The sequence below is a fragment of the Oncorhynchus mykiss genome, chromosome 16, assembly GCF_057628025.1.
Source record: "Oncorhynchus mykiss isolate SJ-2025 chromosome 16, ASM5762802v1, whole genome shotgun sequence".
Lineage (NCBI taxonomy): Eukaryota > Metazoa > Chordata > Actinopteri > Salmoniformes > Salmonidae > Oncorhynchus > Oncorhynchus mykiss.
Window position 1 is genome coordinate 27,204,191 of NC_143037.1, and position 19,191 is coordinate 27,223,381.

General features: G+C 40.9%; 1 protein-coding gene across 2 annotated transcripts; it reads left to right on the plus strand.

The window, feature by feature from the left end:
• Nucleotides 1-169: 169 nt before the first annotated feature.
• On the plus strand, nucleotides 170-16,783 carry patl2 (PAT1 homolog 2). 2 transcript variants are annotated; one of them, XM_021565475.3, is made up of 19 exons: nucleotides 170-289; nucleotides 569-725; nucleotides 1,290-1,549; nucleotides 1,725-1,790; nucleotides 1,875-1,928; nucleotides 2,108-2,263; nucleotides 2,460-2,531; nucleotides 2,698-2,846; nucleotides 3,059-3,133; nucleotides 5,235-5,358; nucleotides 6,608-6,725; nucleotides 6,860-6,957; nucleotides 7,044-7,097; nucleotides 10,903-11,042; nucleotides 14,418-14,574; nucleotides 14,832-14,978; nucleotides 15,114-15,211; nucleotides 15,369-15,509; nucleotides 15,643-16,783. In XM_021565475.3, exons 1-19 carry the CDS (start codon nucleotides 269-271, stop codon nucleotides 15,674-15,676), a joined length of 2,121 nt encoding a protein of 706 aa, XP_021421150.2. In that variant the 5' UTR covers nucleotides 170-268; the 3' UTR covers nucleotides 15,677-16,783. The 2 variants fall into 2 exon arrangements, with proteins under 2 accessions (XP_021421150.2, XP_090058548.1); XM_090202422.1 differs by lacking the exon at nucleotides 170-289 and having other exon boundaries at nucleotides 404-725.
• Nucleotides 16,784-19,191: the final 2,408 nt, after the last annotated feature.

The window sequence follows — 19,191 nt, forward strand, 5'->3', positions numbered from 1 at the left end:
ACGGGATGGTCCTTTTGTTCTGACTGTTGTTAACATCCTTATTTCCAGTAATATTTTAGACTGTACCATAATCATGGATCTTGCGTGCAAACAGGCATTTTCTAATTCACAGAGGGAATGCGCATGCATCGTTTTTTCCCAGAGGCCCCGCCCCCGACAGGTGTGGTCATTTAAAACGCTAATGACCATACAAAGTTGTCTAAAAAGATAAAGGTAGCAGAAAGGTAAACCGACGAATAGAAGTGTAATATTTTCAGAAACTATTCAAATGAGTGACTCAGAACAACCAGTAAGTTGACCGTTGTTGCGCTTCTTCGTGTGCCAAGCTGAGATACACATGTGTTGTTTAAAGTACATTCGGCTAAACCTCTCATCATTCTCAAAACAACCAGCCTACATACACGTGCTGCATCACATCACATGCGTCGAATACACGCGACTGTTCATACGTCAAAGTTGTAGCCATCGAGTTTAGTTCATTCTAAATTGTATGTCAAGTTAGTCAATGGCGGTACTATCGACAGCAGATGTCACCCTTGTATTTTCCTCCCTCTGTACGTTCTTTCAGGAGACTGAAACCGCAGTCTCTCAACCTCAGTGGCCAGAGAACGGAGGCCAATGGAGCGATGAAGAAGGGGGGGCAGGCATGGACGAGTGTGGATTGGCAGAGATGGCAGAGGAGGATGAGGAAATAGATATCTACAACAATGAGACGTTTGGAATGGGTATGTTTTTGTTTTTTTACTGTTTAATGATGCACCCATGCATCAATATAAGTAACATTAAAAAAATCCCCATCAAAGCTGTCAATTTAAGCTAGAAATAGTTATGTTATTTTTCATGGGCTGCGTCTCAATCCTCCGCATCCGCTATGTTGGCCTTCCGCATGTGCGGTGGCTGTGTTTGTCAGACTATGAGACATCTTGAAAATCTGTCTTTTCACGAAAACGTCTGTAGCGTCCAAAGGGGAGACTCTCACGAACACTGTGCTCTATGACCCCCACAAGTGTCATGGGACTCCTCTGAAAGTAACCCATACAAATGAATGGAAGTATGGAGCTAGTTTTGTGCAAACAAATGGGTTAAGTATGTGGCCAAATAAACGGATTTTTCCTGAGATTTCTTATGTCTCCTAGATATAGGTTAGACTCTTCAAAACCTTATCCCCCCTCCCCAACAGTTTAGACTTAAAGGTTAGGAACGGTGACCGCAAGTGCCAAGAATAAAACTAAATGGGTTCAGTTACGACGTAAATTATTCTATTTAAATGTTTTACAATGGGCCTCTAGATATGGATACAGAAGTCGGGGACACGGAAGGGGATCCCACTAACCCTCTGTTCCAATTTGGAGAGAAGCCACCTGCCCCACCTGCCTTGCCATCCCTCTCCCCTAGCTCCCCCCCCTTCTCTCCCAGGGCCCGGCCACAACTCCGGGTCCAGGGCCCTCCGGGCCGACGAGGAAGGGGACAGAGGGGAGGTCAGGCCATGGCGCAGATGTTTGAAGACCCAGCTGTGGTGAGGACTGTGGAGGGGCGACCAAGTTTGCAGGTGATTACTACTATTGCGAGGTCCGTTGTATCCAGTAGGAAGAAAATGTTTTTAAACTGTATGTACTACCTGAACTTGTCCAATAAAACACGTTTTCTTTTGCAAAACATGTCCTCATTCAACCATTTTATTCTACGGTCTCTAGTTTGCACGTTACCATTTGTTATTTCCTCAGAGCTTAGACAGCGCTATAGTGGACGTTGGGAGCGTCTCCTACTGGGATGATCTAGATCCAGATGCTGTGAGTCATTTGTCACAACCCCGTTCTGATGACAAAATATATTTACTGTCATTTGACCTACTCTGCTCCTCTTTTCTCTCACAGTGGATGTTATCATCTTATGAGAGAACCAGACACGCCTCTGGATCAGTATTGCAGGTAGTGGGCGTTACATGTGGAAGACTACCAACACAGGATAATACCACTTTTTCAAATAAATCTGATAATGCCACTTTTTCAAAGAAATCTGATAATGAAAATGAAGGGGATTATGCCACGTTTAGTAGCATTAGACCCTAATGGTTAGTTTAGCACATTTGGGTGTTCTCTTTCGACAGGACCCGGCCATTGTGTGTGTGATGGACAGTCATGCCCCTGGCAGAGGACCGAACTATCTGGACTCTCACTACCCGTTCTCCAACTCAAGTGGGAGGAGAGGGGGCCTAAGAGGGTCATACTCAAGTAGACCATTTGGGCAAAGATGCCCATCTCAGGTAATTGACTGGTAGAGTAGTTGTCTGAAGACTAGGGCACAAGGGAGAGATTGCCAAAGACGGTCTATCGCTGGGTAGTTGACCTGAATCTTTGGTAAATATTTGTTGAAAGACGATGGAACACACTGCCCAGTCTACGGCCGATGGCAAATGTACATGTATTTGTTTACATGTTTTTGTTTAACTTCCCTTGCAGATTAATACCATGTTGCCCAGCTCTCCCATCGTCTCCCGGCGACCTTTCACCACACAACAGCCATATAACCAGGTTCCTGCCTTCCCATCAATAGTTCCCCTGTTGTGTACATTTAGAAATGATCTGCTCACAATTTGTATGAATTTGTTAATGTATCTGCATACCAGAAGCATGTAGGGAAATGTTATTCTCTAGTTATGTTGGTGTGAGTTGTAATGGAGATGTTCTGTTCACTCAGGTGGGGGGCTTCCTCTCGCCCTCGCCACGTCCCTGCCCATCCACCCCTCAACCTTTAACTCCGAAAATGATGCAGCTTCGCTTTGGTGCAAACTCCCCAAGACCCTCTCCCTTCTACAGCCCCTCGTCAAATCGTGTGCAGCGATTCAGGTCTGTGTCGTAATTAGATTTTGTTCCGTACCTTTCTGAGTGAAGAACCTACAAGGACAAGAGTTGGACACCTGCTCTCGTTCTTTTGTCTCTGACCACAATCTGATGAGCGAATGTATCTCACTATTCTATCAAATGGCTTATAATTGTACTGCGTTTTCTTAGAGATGAATAGGGTTTGACCTATAATCACATATGTATCTCCCCAACAGGTTCCCTGATCCAGTGACACAGCTTCACCCCCAACACAGACGACTGTTGAGTCAAAGGCAACAGAGATCCCAAAGGTTTGGCACGTGATTCTACTTATTTTAAATGGACTTATATTTGATATTATTACCCTATGTCTAAAATGTGGTTGCTTGACCAGTCCTAGAGTGAGTTATGTCCAGAGATCAAAGAAACTCTTATCATATTCAGCATGGTTGCGCTTAATATTTCAGCAAATATGTTGCTTCTTGGATGCATTAGTTTAAAAACTAACCTATTTCCCAGACCCTATTCCTGGAATAAAGCGCTTTCAATGTAGATACTCTATTGTACTAGCTTTTTAGGACAGGATATGCTTGAGCCCTATTCGGACGGTATTCATTTTACTGGGGAGATCGGGTAATTATGTGCATGAGCATAAAACACAAATTTTAATTTCAATCCTGTGCGTATCTGCCATGTCAGTCATTTTTACATGGCGGAATAGAAGCAAGTCCAGCCAGAATAACCTACTGTTTTTCGGTGACCTCAAGTCCTCTAATAATACTAGGCCTGTGCGCATTAACATCCCTCTGTTTTCCAAGACATTTGAGTTTGACAGGTGCTGCTAGCAGTTTTTTTTATTGTAATTTTTGACCTTTTATTTAACTAGGCAAGTCATTTAAGAACAAATTCTTATTTTCAATGACGGCCTAGGAACAGTGGGTGTTCAGGGGCAGAACGACAGATTTGTACCTTGTCAGCTCGGGGGTTTGAACTTGCAACCTTCCGGTTACTAGTCCAACGCTCTAACCGCTAGGCTACCCTGCCGCCCCAGTTTGAGCAAGAAAATGAGAACTGATTTGATAAATTGATTCTTAAAACAAAGTGCTGCACATATATTTCATATGAATGGCATGCATTATCAACTTGCACAGTGAATACTTTTGATTATACATTTTGTGCCAATGTATTGAAATTCAACATCGCCAATTTGTCAGTTTGTTAAGGCCTAAATGTGCAATAAAGTATTGTACCATACCTATTTAATGAAACCCTGACTGTTGATGTAGACAAAGCAGGGCATCCCTGACTCCCCACTGGGAAACATTTTGGAAATTTCAATTTCTCTTTCTCATCCCTAAAATGCGTCTCATGTGCTTCTGAACAGTGAATTTGCACATCTGCAGGATGGAGGGACTACTACCATGGATTGCTAAAATGGCCCTAATGATTATGATCACAAAATGTAAATATTATGGACACCTTTACATTTGACAGCCAAGCACAAGTTATCGGTGTAGCCCATTATCGTCTAAACCCAGCTAGAATAAGAACCTCCAGGCTTCTGTCTTGAGTCAATTAAAAATTACAAGGGGAAGTTTGGAAAAACAAGTCCTGTGTGAATTGTCCTCTGGAATAACGCATGCTGGGGTAACAATTACGTAACCACTTGTCTAGTAATACTAGTCCTGTCCAAATGGGGCTTTAGTCTGTCAGCGTTGCGGTCAATTCGGAACTTAATTAAATTCCATGCATGAATTGAAATTCGAATTGGACAGATTCCACAGGAAGCTGAATTTAATTAGAATTATGTAGAATGTAATTAAACTGAGACATGATTCATGAAAGTCTCATTCCTTTGACAATTATTTTACCAAAAGCATCTGTCCCTTAATGCAAAAAATACAGGAAGCACTTCAAATATATTAGCTTGATTGCAACTCGATGTCAGTGTTTGTATTTTTTGTCATGGTATTAGATTTGATACATTCTGGGAATTGTTTTTTCCTTTGTATTTAACATGTAAGTGAGTTATTATTATTGATCATTATAGAGGTCTTAGAATATTTCCAGACTACTGTAATGATTTAACTTGTTTAAGGAGAATGTCTATAAATAAAATGACATAGTATTGGTCACCAAATGTCAAAATACAAATGTTTTTTTGATGTATTGACTAAATTAGCCTGCTTGAATTTCATTGAATTAAATTCTACCTCATTTAATTCCAATTCTCCTTCCTGTGGGGTGTGGTAAATTCAAGAATTGAATCAGAATTAGAGCAATTTGCGACTTTAATTCATAATTGGCCTAAACCCTGCTCGGTCTCCCATAAACCTGCCCCAAAGGAATTTGAAGGTACTCTGCTTTGCTTTGATAATTGAAGCTTACAATGACTTGTTGATCGCCCTCTAGAAAACCAGACAGCTGGGACCCCTACTGTAACCTCATGTCGGCTAAAGAGAAAGAGTGGATCATTAGACTACAGATGATTCAGCTTCAGAGCGAGAATCCCCACCTGGACGATTACTACTACCAGGTACTGTAGGTTGGCTGGCACTTCTCACTCCTCTCATTCTTTGTTGTCTTTAACCTTTGTAACTAGGGGGCAGTATCTTCCTTTTTGGATAAAAAACGTTCCCGTTTTAAACTGGATATTTTGTCACGACAAGATGCTCCACTATGCATATAACTGACAGCTTTGGATAGAAAACACTCTGACGTTTCCAAAACTGCAAAGATATTGTCTGTGAGTGCAACAGAACTGATGTTACAGGCGAAACCCAGATAAAAATCCAATCAGGAAGTGTCCCATATTTTGAAAGCTCTGCATGCCAATGACTCCTTATGGCTGTGAATAGGCTACGAATGAGCTTACGCTTTCTACGTATTCCCCCAATATGTCTTGTTACGCATTTATGTTGAAGAATAGCCATAAGGGACCACATTGAGCAAGTGGTCACATGATGGCTCCCCCAGAAAATCTTGCGTAAAGTACAGAAGTAGCCATTATTCCAATCGCTTCTAATGAGAAACCAATTGTCCCGGTGGATATATTATCGAATAGATATGTGAAAAACACCTTGAGGATTGATTCTAAACAACGTTTGCCATGTGTCTGTCGATATTATGGAGCTAATTCGGAAAAATGTTTGGCGTTGTAGTGACCGCATTTTCCGGTCGATTTCTCAGCCAAACGTGAAGAACAAACGGAGCTATTTCGTTTACAAAAATATTATTTTTGGAAAAAAGGAACATTTGCTATCTAACTGGGAGTCTCGTGAGTGAAAACATCCGAAGTTCTTCAAAGGTAAATTATTTAATTTGATTGCTTTTCTTATTTTTGTGAAAATGTTGCCTGCTGCTAGCAAGGCATAATGCTATGATAAACTTACACAAATGCTTGTCTAGCTTTGGCTGTAAAGCATATTTTGAAAATCTGAGATGACAGTGTGATTAACAAAAGGCTAAGCTGTGTCTCAATATATTTCATTTGTGATTTTCATGAATAGAAACATTTTCTAGGGATATTTATGTCCGCTGCGTTATGCTAATTAGTTTGAGGCGATGATTACGCTCCCGGATCCGGGATGGGTATCAAGATTAACCTTCAATCCTTAGAAATAGGATTTTAGTTCCACATTCTCCTCCAATAACTTGGTACCCAATTCTCTACTAAAATCCCCACAGCTATCTTTCTGCATGTTCTTTCTTTATACCATAACCACAGTTTACTTTTGGAATGATTTTCAGATGCATGATGGCTCTCCTCTCACATTGTCCTGTAGGAGTACTATCGGCGAATGGAGGCCAAGCTGGCAGAGGAGGAGTTGGGCATGCGGGGCAAGAGGGAGCCACCCAAACTCACCACCCCCTATGTCACCAAGATGGACTCTTACACCCCAGGTTTCTCCATATACCCCCCATGCACTTGTCCTTATCTGTGCATGGTGCTGAAGTGTACTTTGGAAGTGAGCATTGTTTGTATACGGCTGAATGTTTTTTTTTTTTCAACTGGAGTGATGCTGTTGCTCTTTCAGTGGTGCACATCGAGGGTTCCCTAGGCCAGGTCGCCGTGTCGACATGTTTCTCTCCTCGACGAGCGATCAATGCAGTTGCAGCCCACTGTCCACATGAGGTGAGGACATGCTTTGGGCACCTTTTTGAAGAAAGTACAACAGTTAAACTGCAAGTGTGTGTTCTCTGAATGGTCTCTTCCCTCAGGAACTAAAAGACATCAGGCAACAGCGATTGGATGTCCTAAAGAAAATAGAAAAGGTAAAGTACAGCAAATGGCATCTTAAAGGAGTGTTCCACTTTATTTTCATCCCAAAAATGTATGTATACACAACCTTTCAAAAGTTTGCGGTCACTTACAAATGTCCTTGTTTTTGAAAGAAAAGCATTTTTTTTCCCCCCATCCATTTTAAAATAACCTGAAATACAGTTTAGACATTGTTGTAACTGACTATTGTAGCTGGAAAAGGCAGGTTTTTAACAGAATATCTACATAGGTGTACAGAGGCCCATTTTCAGCGACCATCACGCCTGTGTTCCAATGGCAGTTGTGTTAGCTCATCCAAGTTTATCATTTTTAAAAGGCTACTTGGTCATTAGAAAACCCTTTTGCAATTGTGTTTGCACAGCTGTAAACTGTTCTGGTTAAAGAAGCAATAAAACTGGCTTCCTGCAGTTGAGTATCTGGAGCATCAGCATTTGTGGGTTCGATTACAGGCTCAAAATGACCAGAAACGAATAACTTTCTTCTGAAACTCGTCAGTCTATTCTTGTTCTGAGAATTGAAGGCTATTCCATGTGAGAAATTGCCAAGAAACTGAAGATCTTGTACAATGCTGTGTACTATTCCCTTCACAGAACCGCGCAAACTGTCTCTAACCAGAATAGAAAGAGTGGGAGGCCCCGGTGCACAACTGAGCAAGAGGACAAGTACATTAGCGTGTGTAGTTTGAGAAACAAACGCCTCACAAGTCCTCAACTGGCAGCTTCATTAAATAGTACCCGCAAAACACCAGTCTCAAAGTCAACTGTGAAGAGGCGACTCCGGGATGCTGGCCTTCAGCCACTTCAGTGTTGATGTTGAGACTGGTGTTTTGCGGCTACTATTTAATGAAGCTTCCAGTTGAGGATTTGAAGCGCCTGCTTCTCGGTATACCGGCAACATCTCTCTCAGGAGTATGACAGGAGTCCACAGGGAGAGAAGACATGAGAGAAGAAACTGTTGATAGCTTAGATTGGATGCTGTAAGCGGTTGCTGGATCTGACTCGGGTCTCGGTAGAAGTGGTGCGGACAGGGCCATATTGAAAGCCTTTGTCACTTTTCTTCAGCCAGTTACACCAGGTTTTGCGGTTCTCACACTGTCCTCGTGGTCAAATTATCCCTTCCATGCATTAAGACACCAACTGTGACCCCGAGAGGAAAGATCAGAATAACAGTTCATTTCCGATTCAGGAAATCCAGACAAGCGTTGACTTTAAATGATTACTTTAACCAATTCTTAATACCAGTGTCTAAACATATGTCAAAGAGAATAACACATTCTATTGAAACAATTTTTTTCAAATTGGCTTATCCTCCCCATCACACTTAACTTCATCGCAGAGCCACAGGATCAGGAAGTTAGACCTCTAACCCATCGGGATAAATCCCAACAATCCAGCAGTCCTAATCTGGTAAGATTTGTATAAAAACAGAATAAGCAACACAACAGTACACTCCTTCACATCACTTAATACATTCCTTACATTTCACTGTGTGAACTTCAATCCAAAACTTGTGTCAAAATGGGGGAGGTACGACTCCCAATTTGAGTAAAAAAATGGAACAATGGTCAAAATAGAAGAATAAACACTACCCTCAATAATTCCATGTGTGTGTGTGGTTGCAGTCGGACGTTTACATCCACTTATGTTGGAGTTATTAACTCGTTTTTAAACTTCCGACTTCAACTGTATATATTTATACCCTTATGGTCATAGGTAATAGACTTAATACAGCCTACGCTTAGTCAAAGGCAACACTATCCTTCTTCCTGTTGGTCCAAATCACAAATATGGCTAAGAACTATGAACTTCATCCATAATTATCAATATTACAAATGACCTTCATTATCCAAATGGCTTTCCAGTGAGGGTGATCAAACCACACTGGAAAGTCATGTCAGAGGTCATACAAACCCTTCAAATAAGTGTTTCTTACTATATTAGACAAATTAAATGTTAAACATTTCATACATTTTCGTATCCTACATGTCTTAAACACGTGTAAATTATTTTGTTAACGCGGAACAAAAAAAACTTCAGAAAATTCGATGTGTCTGCACCTTTTTAAGATGACTTTGCATTGGGACAAATGGAAAAATCACTAAACCCAAATGAAATACAACGCTCACAATAAATCGAACAGTATTTTTTATAACGCCAACAAATAGTCATAAGTGTGTGGCTATTTGCAAACCTTATGGTAAAAACCAAAATGGCCAGGCTTTATTTAATTTGGTAGTTTACTGCCTCAATCTCACCCGCTGCTCTCTCCAAGACCAGTCTCGGGAAACATTCCAAAGAGATAATGAAACCTATTCTGGAAAATAAAGTGTACATTTTGTTAGCATTCACTATGCTACATCTTAATCAGCAATCCATGATAATGGATTACTCCATTCATTAAATGTTTGTTTTAATCCACCCCTTTATTTAGCATGTACTACCCTTAGACATGGCAACTATCTTGTCACCGAATTTAACGATTTACTGGTCTCTCTTCCCCATGATTCTCCATAACACACTGCACCTCAATGTTCATGAACGAATAAATGTTAAATTAATTTTAGTGTTGGTAACCAATGCGAATTCCTCGTGACCCCTCACGTTCGTCCATTTATATAAATCTATTTCACAATAAAATGATGTAAAAATGTCTCACGAGATTAAAAACCCCCCAAGGTTTTCTGAGTTTGCGAGGAGTGTTTGGCCAAATAATTCTAATGTGTTACCTCTTTAGAATCTATTCCGCTGGCATTTCGCATAGATTCTCCACGCCAAAATACTTTTTCTATGGCAAATTTAGCCAATTTCTCATAAGGAATCTGATATTTGATCCTTGGCATCTATTAAAAAGTTGTGTAAAACGTGGTCTCCTACTTCTCCATTCACATGAAGACCGTTATCTCTATGAACCACTACGGATCTAACCAAGGCCATAGACTGCTATGTCAAAGTTCCAGAGACCGTTCCACAGGTGCATGTTCATTAATTGTTTATGGTTCATTGAACAAGCATGGGAAACAGTGTTTAAACCCTTTACAATGACGATCTGTGAAGTTATTTGGATTTTTACGAATTACCTGAAATAGTTTTTTTTGCTGAGTTTACATACACACTGCGTATATACATATACATTTTTTTAAAGTCACTTGAACCCAGTCTGACACAAGATTCATATGGTAGACAAGCTTATACACAATTTATATACACACCATTAACCACAGAAGCATTTTTTTTTTAATTACAATTATAGGTAGCCCTTTAAAAAAAGAAATGTATTCCAGGCTTCATCTAAATATTGCGTAAATGGAAATACACAAACAACAAAAACAATTTAAATTTCTCCTCCTTACTCAGCCACATAATGCCAGGGTATATCTGGTGTGCTTTCTAGAGCAAGAGTATATTGTGGTAGAAAGAGCAATGGAGGATAAATTAGTTTAATTCCTCCAAGTCATAATTACGTAGTCTTTCCTCTTCTGTTTCAACACTGACCTGTTTCAATACGCAATATCCCTGATCTTACCTGTGCACATAGTGATCTCTTTTTTAGGTAGGTTATACATAATATATATCTCACACGAATTCACCCTTAATCAAACAAAAGGTTCTAAATTTATTTGTGCTATATCTCCGAGGCCCACTTTCAGTCCGCACAGAGTGAAGAACCCTCTATTCTTATTGCATGAAACATCGATTTTGATAGTGCAATTTTCTCCATAACTTCTATAAAAAACATTTACATATGTAAAATTAAAATAAAAATCAATAAGTAATTTCAATATGCCATTGTCTCCTGTAGTTGTTCATGGTGCTGCTGGAGGTAGAAGAGGGGCAGAGGATGAAGGCACAGGTGCTGGGGGAGGGTGAGGAGAAGGGGCTGATGGAGAAAACTGAGATAAAAGTGGAGTACATCTACTCCCAGCTACAGCATCCCGACCTGTGAGTCCTGCTCTCTGCCGGTTGTATCAAGTCACCTTGAGCTAAAGTTCCTTCAAAGTATTCATACCTCTTGACTTATTCCACATTTTGTTACACCCTGAATTATGGATTAAATATAATTATCATTCATCTATACAGAATACCCCATAATGACAGTGAAAAAACCTGTTTTTAGAAATGTTTTAAGCATTTAATTTTCAATAAATCTGCTCTCATTTACATAAGTATTTACACCCCTGGGACGAGTACAGATTTGAGTCGTCTTGGGTATGTTTCTTTCAGTTTTGCTTCATCTGGATTTGGGTATTTTATCATTCTTCTTTGAACAGCAATCAAGTCTTAACACAGATTTTCAATGGGATTCAAGTCGGGTCTTTAGCTGGGCCACTTAAGGACTATCATGTTCTTGTTCTAATGCCATTCCAGTGTTGATTTGGCTTTATTCTTGGTCATTGCTGTTGGACTGTAAATCTTTACCCTAGTCTGTCATTTGCACTCTGAAGCAGGTTTTCATCAAGGATTTGGTTCCCTTCATTGTTCCTTCTATCTTTACCAGGCTCTCAGTCCCTGCTGCTCAAAAGCATCCCCATAGCATGATGCTGCCGTCACCATGCTTCACGGTAGGGATGGTGTTAGATGGGAGATGAGCTGTGCCTGGTTTTCTCCAGACATGGCGCTTTTCATTCAGGCCAAAGTTCATTTTGTCTCATCAGACCACAGTCGTTTGCCTTATGATCTGTCTTTCATGCACCTTTTGTGAACTCCAGGCATATTGTCATTTGCCTTTTTCTCAGGAGTGGCTTCAGTCTGGCCACTCTCCCATAAAGCCCAGATTGAAGTGCTGTAGAGACTGCTGCCCTTCTGGCAGGTTTTACGATATCAGCCAAGGAACTCTGTTTTGTCAGTGTCCTTGGTCACCTCCTTGACCAAGGTCCTTCTTGCCTGGTTGCTTAGTTTGGTCGGACAGCCAGTTCTAGGCAGTCTGGGTAGTTCCACATATTTTTTTTTCAATTTTCCTTTGTGACCACTGTGCTTTTGGAAACTTTCAACACTCAAGAAATTGTTTTATACCCTTCCCCAGATATACACTATGGGTCAGAAGTTTTAGAACACCTACTCATTCAAGGGTTTTCCTTTATTTTTAATATTTTCTACATTGTAGAATAATAGTGACAAACTATGAAATAACACATATGGAATCGTGTGTTAAACAAATCAAAATATATTTGAGATTCTTCAAATAGCCACCCTTTGCCTTGATAGCTTTGCACACTCTTGGCATTCTCACAACCAGCTTAACCAAGAATACTTTTCTAACAATCTTGAAGGAGTTCCCACATGTGCTGTGCACTTGTTGGCTGCTTTTCCTTCTCTCTGCAGTCCGACTCATCCCAAACCATCTCAATTTGGTTGAGGCCGGGTGATTGTGGAGGCCAGATCATCTGATGCAGCACTCCACTTCTTGATCAAATAATCCTTACACAGCCTCGAGGTGTGTTTTGGTTCTTTGACTTGTAGAAAAACAAATGAGTCCCCCGAAACCAGATGGAATGGCATATTGCTGCAGAATGCTGTGATAGCCATGCTGGTTAAGTGTGCCTTGAAATCCAAATACATCAGTGTCACCAGCAAAGCACCCCCACACCATAACGCCTCCATGATTTACGGTGGGAAATACACATGCAGAGATCATCTGTTCACCCACACCGCACCTCACAAAGACACAGCAGGTGGAACCAAAAATCTAATTTGGACTCCAGAACAAAGGACAAATTCCCACCGGTCTAATGTCCATTGCTGGTGTTTCTTGGCTCAAGCAAGTCTTCTTATTGGTGTCCTTTTGGAAGTGGTTTCTTTGCGGCAATTTGACTATGAAGGCCTGATTTCACGCAGTCTCCTCTGAACGGTTGATGTTGAGATGTCTGTTACTTGAACTCTGAAGCATTTATTTGGAATGCAAATTCTGAGCAGCGGTAACTCTTCCATTTCTGTGGTGGTCCTCATGCATGACAGCCAGTTTCATCATAGAGTTTGATGGTTTTTGCGACAGCACTTAACTTCAAGAACTTAGTTTATTTTTCTGGATTGACTGACCTTCATGCATTAAAGTAATGGACTGTTTTTCTTTGCTTATTTGAGCTGTTCTTCCCATAATAGTATACCACTCCTATCTTATCACTACACAACTGATTGGTTCAAATGCTTTAAAAAGGTAAGAAATTCCACAAATGAACTTTTTAACAAGGCACACCTGTTAATTGAAATGCATTCAAGGTGACCTCATGAAGCTGGTTGAGAATGCCAAATGTGCAAAGCTGCCATCAAGGTAAAGAGGGTGACTATTTTGAAAAATCTCAAGTATAAAATATATTTTGATTTGTTTAAAGCTTTTTTTTTTTGGTTACTACATGATTCCATGTGTTATTTCACAATGTAGAAAAGAGTAAAAATAACCATTTGAATGAGTAGGTGTTCAAAAGTTTTAGAACGGTAGTATATGCCTTGTCATAATTTTCGGAGATCTACAGAGATATAGTTATGGTAATGTTTCTGACATGCACTGTCAACTGTAACCTTATACACTGATTGTATAAAACATTTAGAACACCTGATCTTTTTATGACCTAGACTGACCATGTGAAAGCTACAGTATGATCCATTATTGATGTCACTTGTTAAATCCACTTCAATCAGTGGAGATGAAGGGGAGGAGACAAGTTGAAGGATATTTTAAGCCTTGATATTTTAAGCCTTGACTTGGCTTGTGTATGTGTGCCATTCAGAGGGTGAATGGGCAAGACAAAATATTAAAATGCCTTTGAACGGGGTATGGTAGCAAGTGCCAGGTGCACCGGTTTGTGTCAAGAACTGCACCGCTGGTGGGTTTTTCACGCTCAACAGTTTCAAGAGTAGTTCACCACCCAAAGGACATCCAGTCAACATGAGCCAGCATCCTTGTAGACTCCATGCCCTGATGAATTTAGGCTGTTCTGATGGCAGGGAGTCCAACTGTGGCCAATTGTTTGGACATGATTTAGAAACGCCTGTCTACACAGTGTACAAAACATTAAGAACACCTTACTAATATTGTGTTGCGCCCCACCTCCCCCTTCCGAAAACTTTGCCATTATGAGTTTTTTTTCTTCCACACCCATCTGTTTAATCTGTTTTTGAATTCATGCTGGAACACAACAAAATGTGGAATAAGTCCAGGGGTATGTACACTTTCTGAAGGCACTGGTCTACTTTAAACTCCAAATTCAACAAGTAATCCCCGCATCCATTTAGAAATTCTTAAGTTTCATATTTTCTCACAAATTATTGTTATACAGTGATTCAGTACTTGTCAAGTATTTGACAAATATTTCACCCTAGAGAGGCAGGGGAAGAATTTCTGCCATGTCTCCTGGTGTCCAAAGGAAAGCAGCTACTGGCTCGACTCATCCCCTTCCTTTCCCATGACGCCGCGTTGAAAGTCTTAAGCATGGTGACATCTCACCTGCCTGTACTCATGAGCAGAGACGCAGATGAGGTCAGTTAAAAAAAATGTAAAAGTAATGTTCCGGTGTATGACTTAGTGTTGTGGAACGTTTAAATATATATTATGTAGAACAAACATGCCTCTGACTTGTAGAGTAAGGAATCAAGTCAGTTATTTTAGTTTTGCCTAATGGCACTGTTTGCGTATGAAACATGGCACTGTTTGCGTATGAAATGCTGCTTGCTTGACTGAAGAATAATCCATACTCTCACTTCCACACAACCGTGGGGTTCCACACATCCCTGTAGTCTCTTCCGGTTTTGTACCCGTCTCTTCGAATTGTGATCGGAGGCATGACCTTCAGTCAGCTTATTGGGGTCCTTAAAGACTTTACGGCATCACTTCCCGACTCCAGCGATGGCAGCGTGTGCCTCTCACTTGTCTGCCAAAGCAAGGTTGGTTACGCGTTTCACTTTCTCACATACAAAGAATGGTATGCTAGGCTACAATATTTGACTATCCAATATTTTACTATTGTGTGTTGCGCTGCCCTGTTGTCTTGTTCGTCATTCTCCCGTTTTACCTTTCAGTTTGGGCTCTCCTTACTCTACGCTCTGCTGTCCCAAGGAGAGAGGCTACTGTCCTCTGATGTTCCTCTGGAGCCCAGCATTGGTGACTTTGAAACATGGTACAACTGCCTTCATTCCGAGCAATATCTTTGTCCACATGCAACACTGTCCCTAAGTTGTAAATAGACATACTCCTAGGCTACAGTTAACCGTGTCTGTACATGGTCCTTGCCCCTTGTTGTTCATATTGACAATTTTTGTCAACTTTATCTCTAGGACAGACACAGTCTTCTTGGTGGCTTCGCAGCTATCCCAGAGTGCTCTGGTGGAGCCCCTTCTCCTACCCTCAAACCTTCTCACACTCTTCTGCCGCTACCTGGACAAGCGTACTATCCACCAGCTGAAGAGCAATATGGAGTGAGTGTCAGAATTGACAGCACATTCTGTTTTTATTTTATTTAAGAGATGTTCTATGCATGCATTAAAAAAAACAATAGTTAATCGTAACCAATCCCAAGGTGTATTCATTCAAAAACATTGTCTCATCTAGATCTGCGACTGGATACCTGGCTCTTCCGTCGTAGTAGGCAAGGACATCTGAAGCAGAGACTGTGTTTTGGCTAATGTACAGAATGTAATGAGCACCAAAATGAAAACGAGTGGGCATGCATACCCTGAGGTATTCCCTCTGCCTAGACGTACCACAGTATGGCTGCATTTACACAAACAGCCCAATTCTGATTTTTTTTTTTTTTTCAATAATTGCTCTTTTGAGTAATCAGATCAGCGCTGAAAAATATTTGATGTGAAAAGATCTGTGATTTTGTCAAAGACCAATTAGTGGAAAAATATCAGATTTGGCCTACCTGAGTAAACGCAGCCTATGCTACCCATGCATTCTCCTTGTATGCAAAATGTGTTGTCTTAGAACACATGAATGCCATTCTTCTTATTCCTTCCTTTTTTTCTTCCCTCATTCCCTCACTTTTTTTGCACCATTCCGTTGTCTCGATCTGTTTCCTTTATCTGCTCCTTTTTATTTCCTACTTTCCTCCTCTTAGTCTCCAGTCCAGCAACTCAGATTTGCTCTCTAGTCACAAATTCTCTTCATTTTTAACCTCTATAATCCAGTCCATAGTTTTAACTGCTACAGTACCATAGTACCACAATGTGGTGTAATGGACATAAGTTAGTCCTATGATGTAACACAGCCAGTAGATGGGGCTGAGCGATTGATACGTCAGCTCTCACTCTCCAGCTAACCTGCCTAATATTCAAGTCAAAATGAAAATATCAATCGATGTGTAATATCATTTCGGGAAGAGTAAGCTGTCATTTATCATTTTCATGATTTAAACGGTCTTCTCAAAAGAAATTGGTGTCTGAATCATGGAGGATTGTGCAGTTGCACTTTGTTAGTACGTGTGTAGGTTACATTTTGTCATAGAAAAATGTGTTTTCGTAAAATCAAATTGACTTAAAAAAATATTTGGAAGTTTGGTTTCTTTCTAAAAGATAAATGTATATGGTTTTCCAAAATGTACCCTCTATGCATGTGCCATATGCTTTCTTCAATATTTATTTGAATATTTAAGTTGTAACTTGATCAAATTGAATCAGTTTAGTTGGAAACAGAATAATCACTCTTGTATAGCACTTGCAACATAAGAAATAAAATTCTTTAAAAATAATTTGTCTTTAGTTTGAACTGTGTACACACCACAACCTGCTCTGCAAGAGTAGACTTGGGTTGATGACCCATGTGTTGTCTGTTAGATATAGATCTCTTTGTGTAGGCTACTGGACAATTTTCTGTGAATATATTTTCAACGTGAGTGTGTGTGTATACCCCTTCAAATGAGTGGCTTTGGTTATTTCAGCCACACCTATTGCTGACAGGTGTAAAATTGAGCACACAGCCATGCAATCTCCATAGACAGACACTGGCAGTAGAATGGCCGTACTGAAGAGCGCTCTTTCCACTTGGCACTGTCAGAAGATGCCAACTTTCCAACAAGTCGGTGTCAAATTTCTGCCCTGCTAGAGCTGCCTCTGTCAACTAAGTGCTGTTGGTGTGAAGGGAAACCTCTAGGAGCAACAACTGCTCAGCCGTGAAGGGGTAGGCCACACAAGCTCACAGAGCGGGACCACAGAATGCTGTTGCGTGTACATTTTTTTATATTTTTTATTTAAAAAAATAAAATCTGTCCTCAGTTGCAACACTCACGACAGTTCCAAACAGCATCTGGAAGCAACATCGGCTCAAACTGTTCGTCGGGAGCTTCATGAAATGAGTTTCCGTGGGCAAGCAGCTTAAGATCACCATGTGCAATACCAAGCGTCAGCTGGAGTGGTGTAAAGCTCGCCGCAATTAGTTTTTGGAGTAGTGGAAATGCGTTCTCTAGGGTGATGAATCACGCTTCACCGTTTGTCAGATGCCAGGAGAACGCTACCTGCAGAGTTTGAAGGAATAATTGTCTGGAGCTGTTATCATGGTTCTGGCTAGTCCCCTTAGATCCAGTGAAGGGAAATATTAATGCTACAGCATAAAATTACATTCTAGACTATGTTCCAACTTTGCGCAACAGTTTGGGGCAGGCCTGCCCTTGTTTCAGTGTGACAATGCCCCCATGCACAAAGCGAGGTCCATACAGAAATGGAGAGATCGGTGTGGAAGAACTTGACTGGCCTGCACCGAGCCCTGATTTTAATTCCACTGAACACCAAATCAAACTGCCAGGTCCTCTGGTTGCTTTTGACAAGCACAACCTTTTACTGTTTTCTCACGCCCCTCAGGTGACCATGGACACATACTCTTAGGTACTTTCACTGACGCCATCTTGGTGTTGAACCAGTGCAATGAGGAGTTGACAAGTATCACAAAGCTACTTTCAGAATGTCTGCCGATGGATGTTGAAGGACACATTGGCAAGTTATGACAATATTCAAGACTGGATAAACAGTGAAAGTGAAGGCTTTTACATGAGGACATTTCAATGTTAAGCCCTTCAAAGTATTTATTTGAAAAATAACCCATTGCATACTACCGTTCTGTGTAGTTCTTGGTAAATTCCTTGTGAAGAGTTTTTTAATAAACTCAGCAAAAAAAAGCGTCCCTTTTTTAGGACCCTGTCTTTCAAAGAAAGTTTGTAAAAATCCAAATAACTTAACAGATCTTCATTGTAAAGGGTTTATACGCCGTTTCCCATGCTTGTTCAATGAACCATAAACAATGAATGAACATGCACCTGTGGAATGGTCGTTAATTTCCTACCGTCTGCAAGCTGTTAGTGTCTTAAGGTCACAGTATTGAAAACGTAGGACACCAAAGAGGCCTTTCTACTGAATCTGGAAGAACACCAACAAAGATGCCCAGGGTCCCTGCTCATCTGTGTGAACGTGCCTTAGGTATGCTGCAAGGAGGCATGAGGACTGCAGATGTGGCCAGAGCAATAAATTGCAATATCCGTACTGTGAGACACCTAAGACAGGGAGACAGGACGGACAGCTGATCGTCCTAGCAGTGCAGACCACGTGTAACAACACCTGCACAGGATCGGTACATCCCAACATCTCACCTGCGAGACAGGTACAGGATGGCAACAACTGCTTGAGTTACAACAGGAATACACAATCCCTCCATCAGTGCTCAGACTGTCCGCAATAGGCTGAGAGAGGCTGGACTGAGGGCTTGAAGGCCTGTTGTAAGGCAGGTCCTCACCAGACATCACCGGCAACAATGTCGCCTATTGGCACAAACCCACCGTCGCTGGACCAGACAGGACTGGCAAAAAGTGCTCTTCACTGACAAGTCGCGGTTTTGTCTCACCAGGGCTGATGGTTAGATATGTGTTTATCGTCAAAGGAATGAGCCTTAAACTGAGGCCTGTACTCTGGAGTACTTATTTTCCACCATAATTTGCAAATAAATTCATTAAAAATCCTACAATGTGATTTTCTGGATTTTTATTTCTCATTTTGTCTGTCATAGTTGAAGTGTACCTATGATGAAAATTACAGGCCTCTCATCTTTTTAAGTGGGAGAACTTGCACAATTGGTGGCTGACTAAATACTTTTTTGCCCCACTGTATATATACA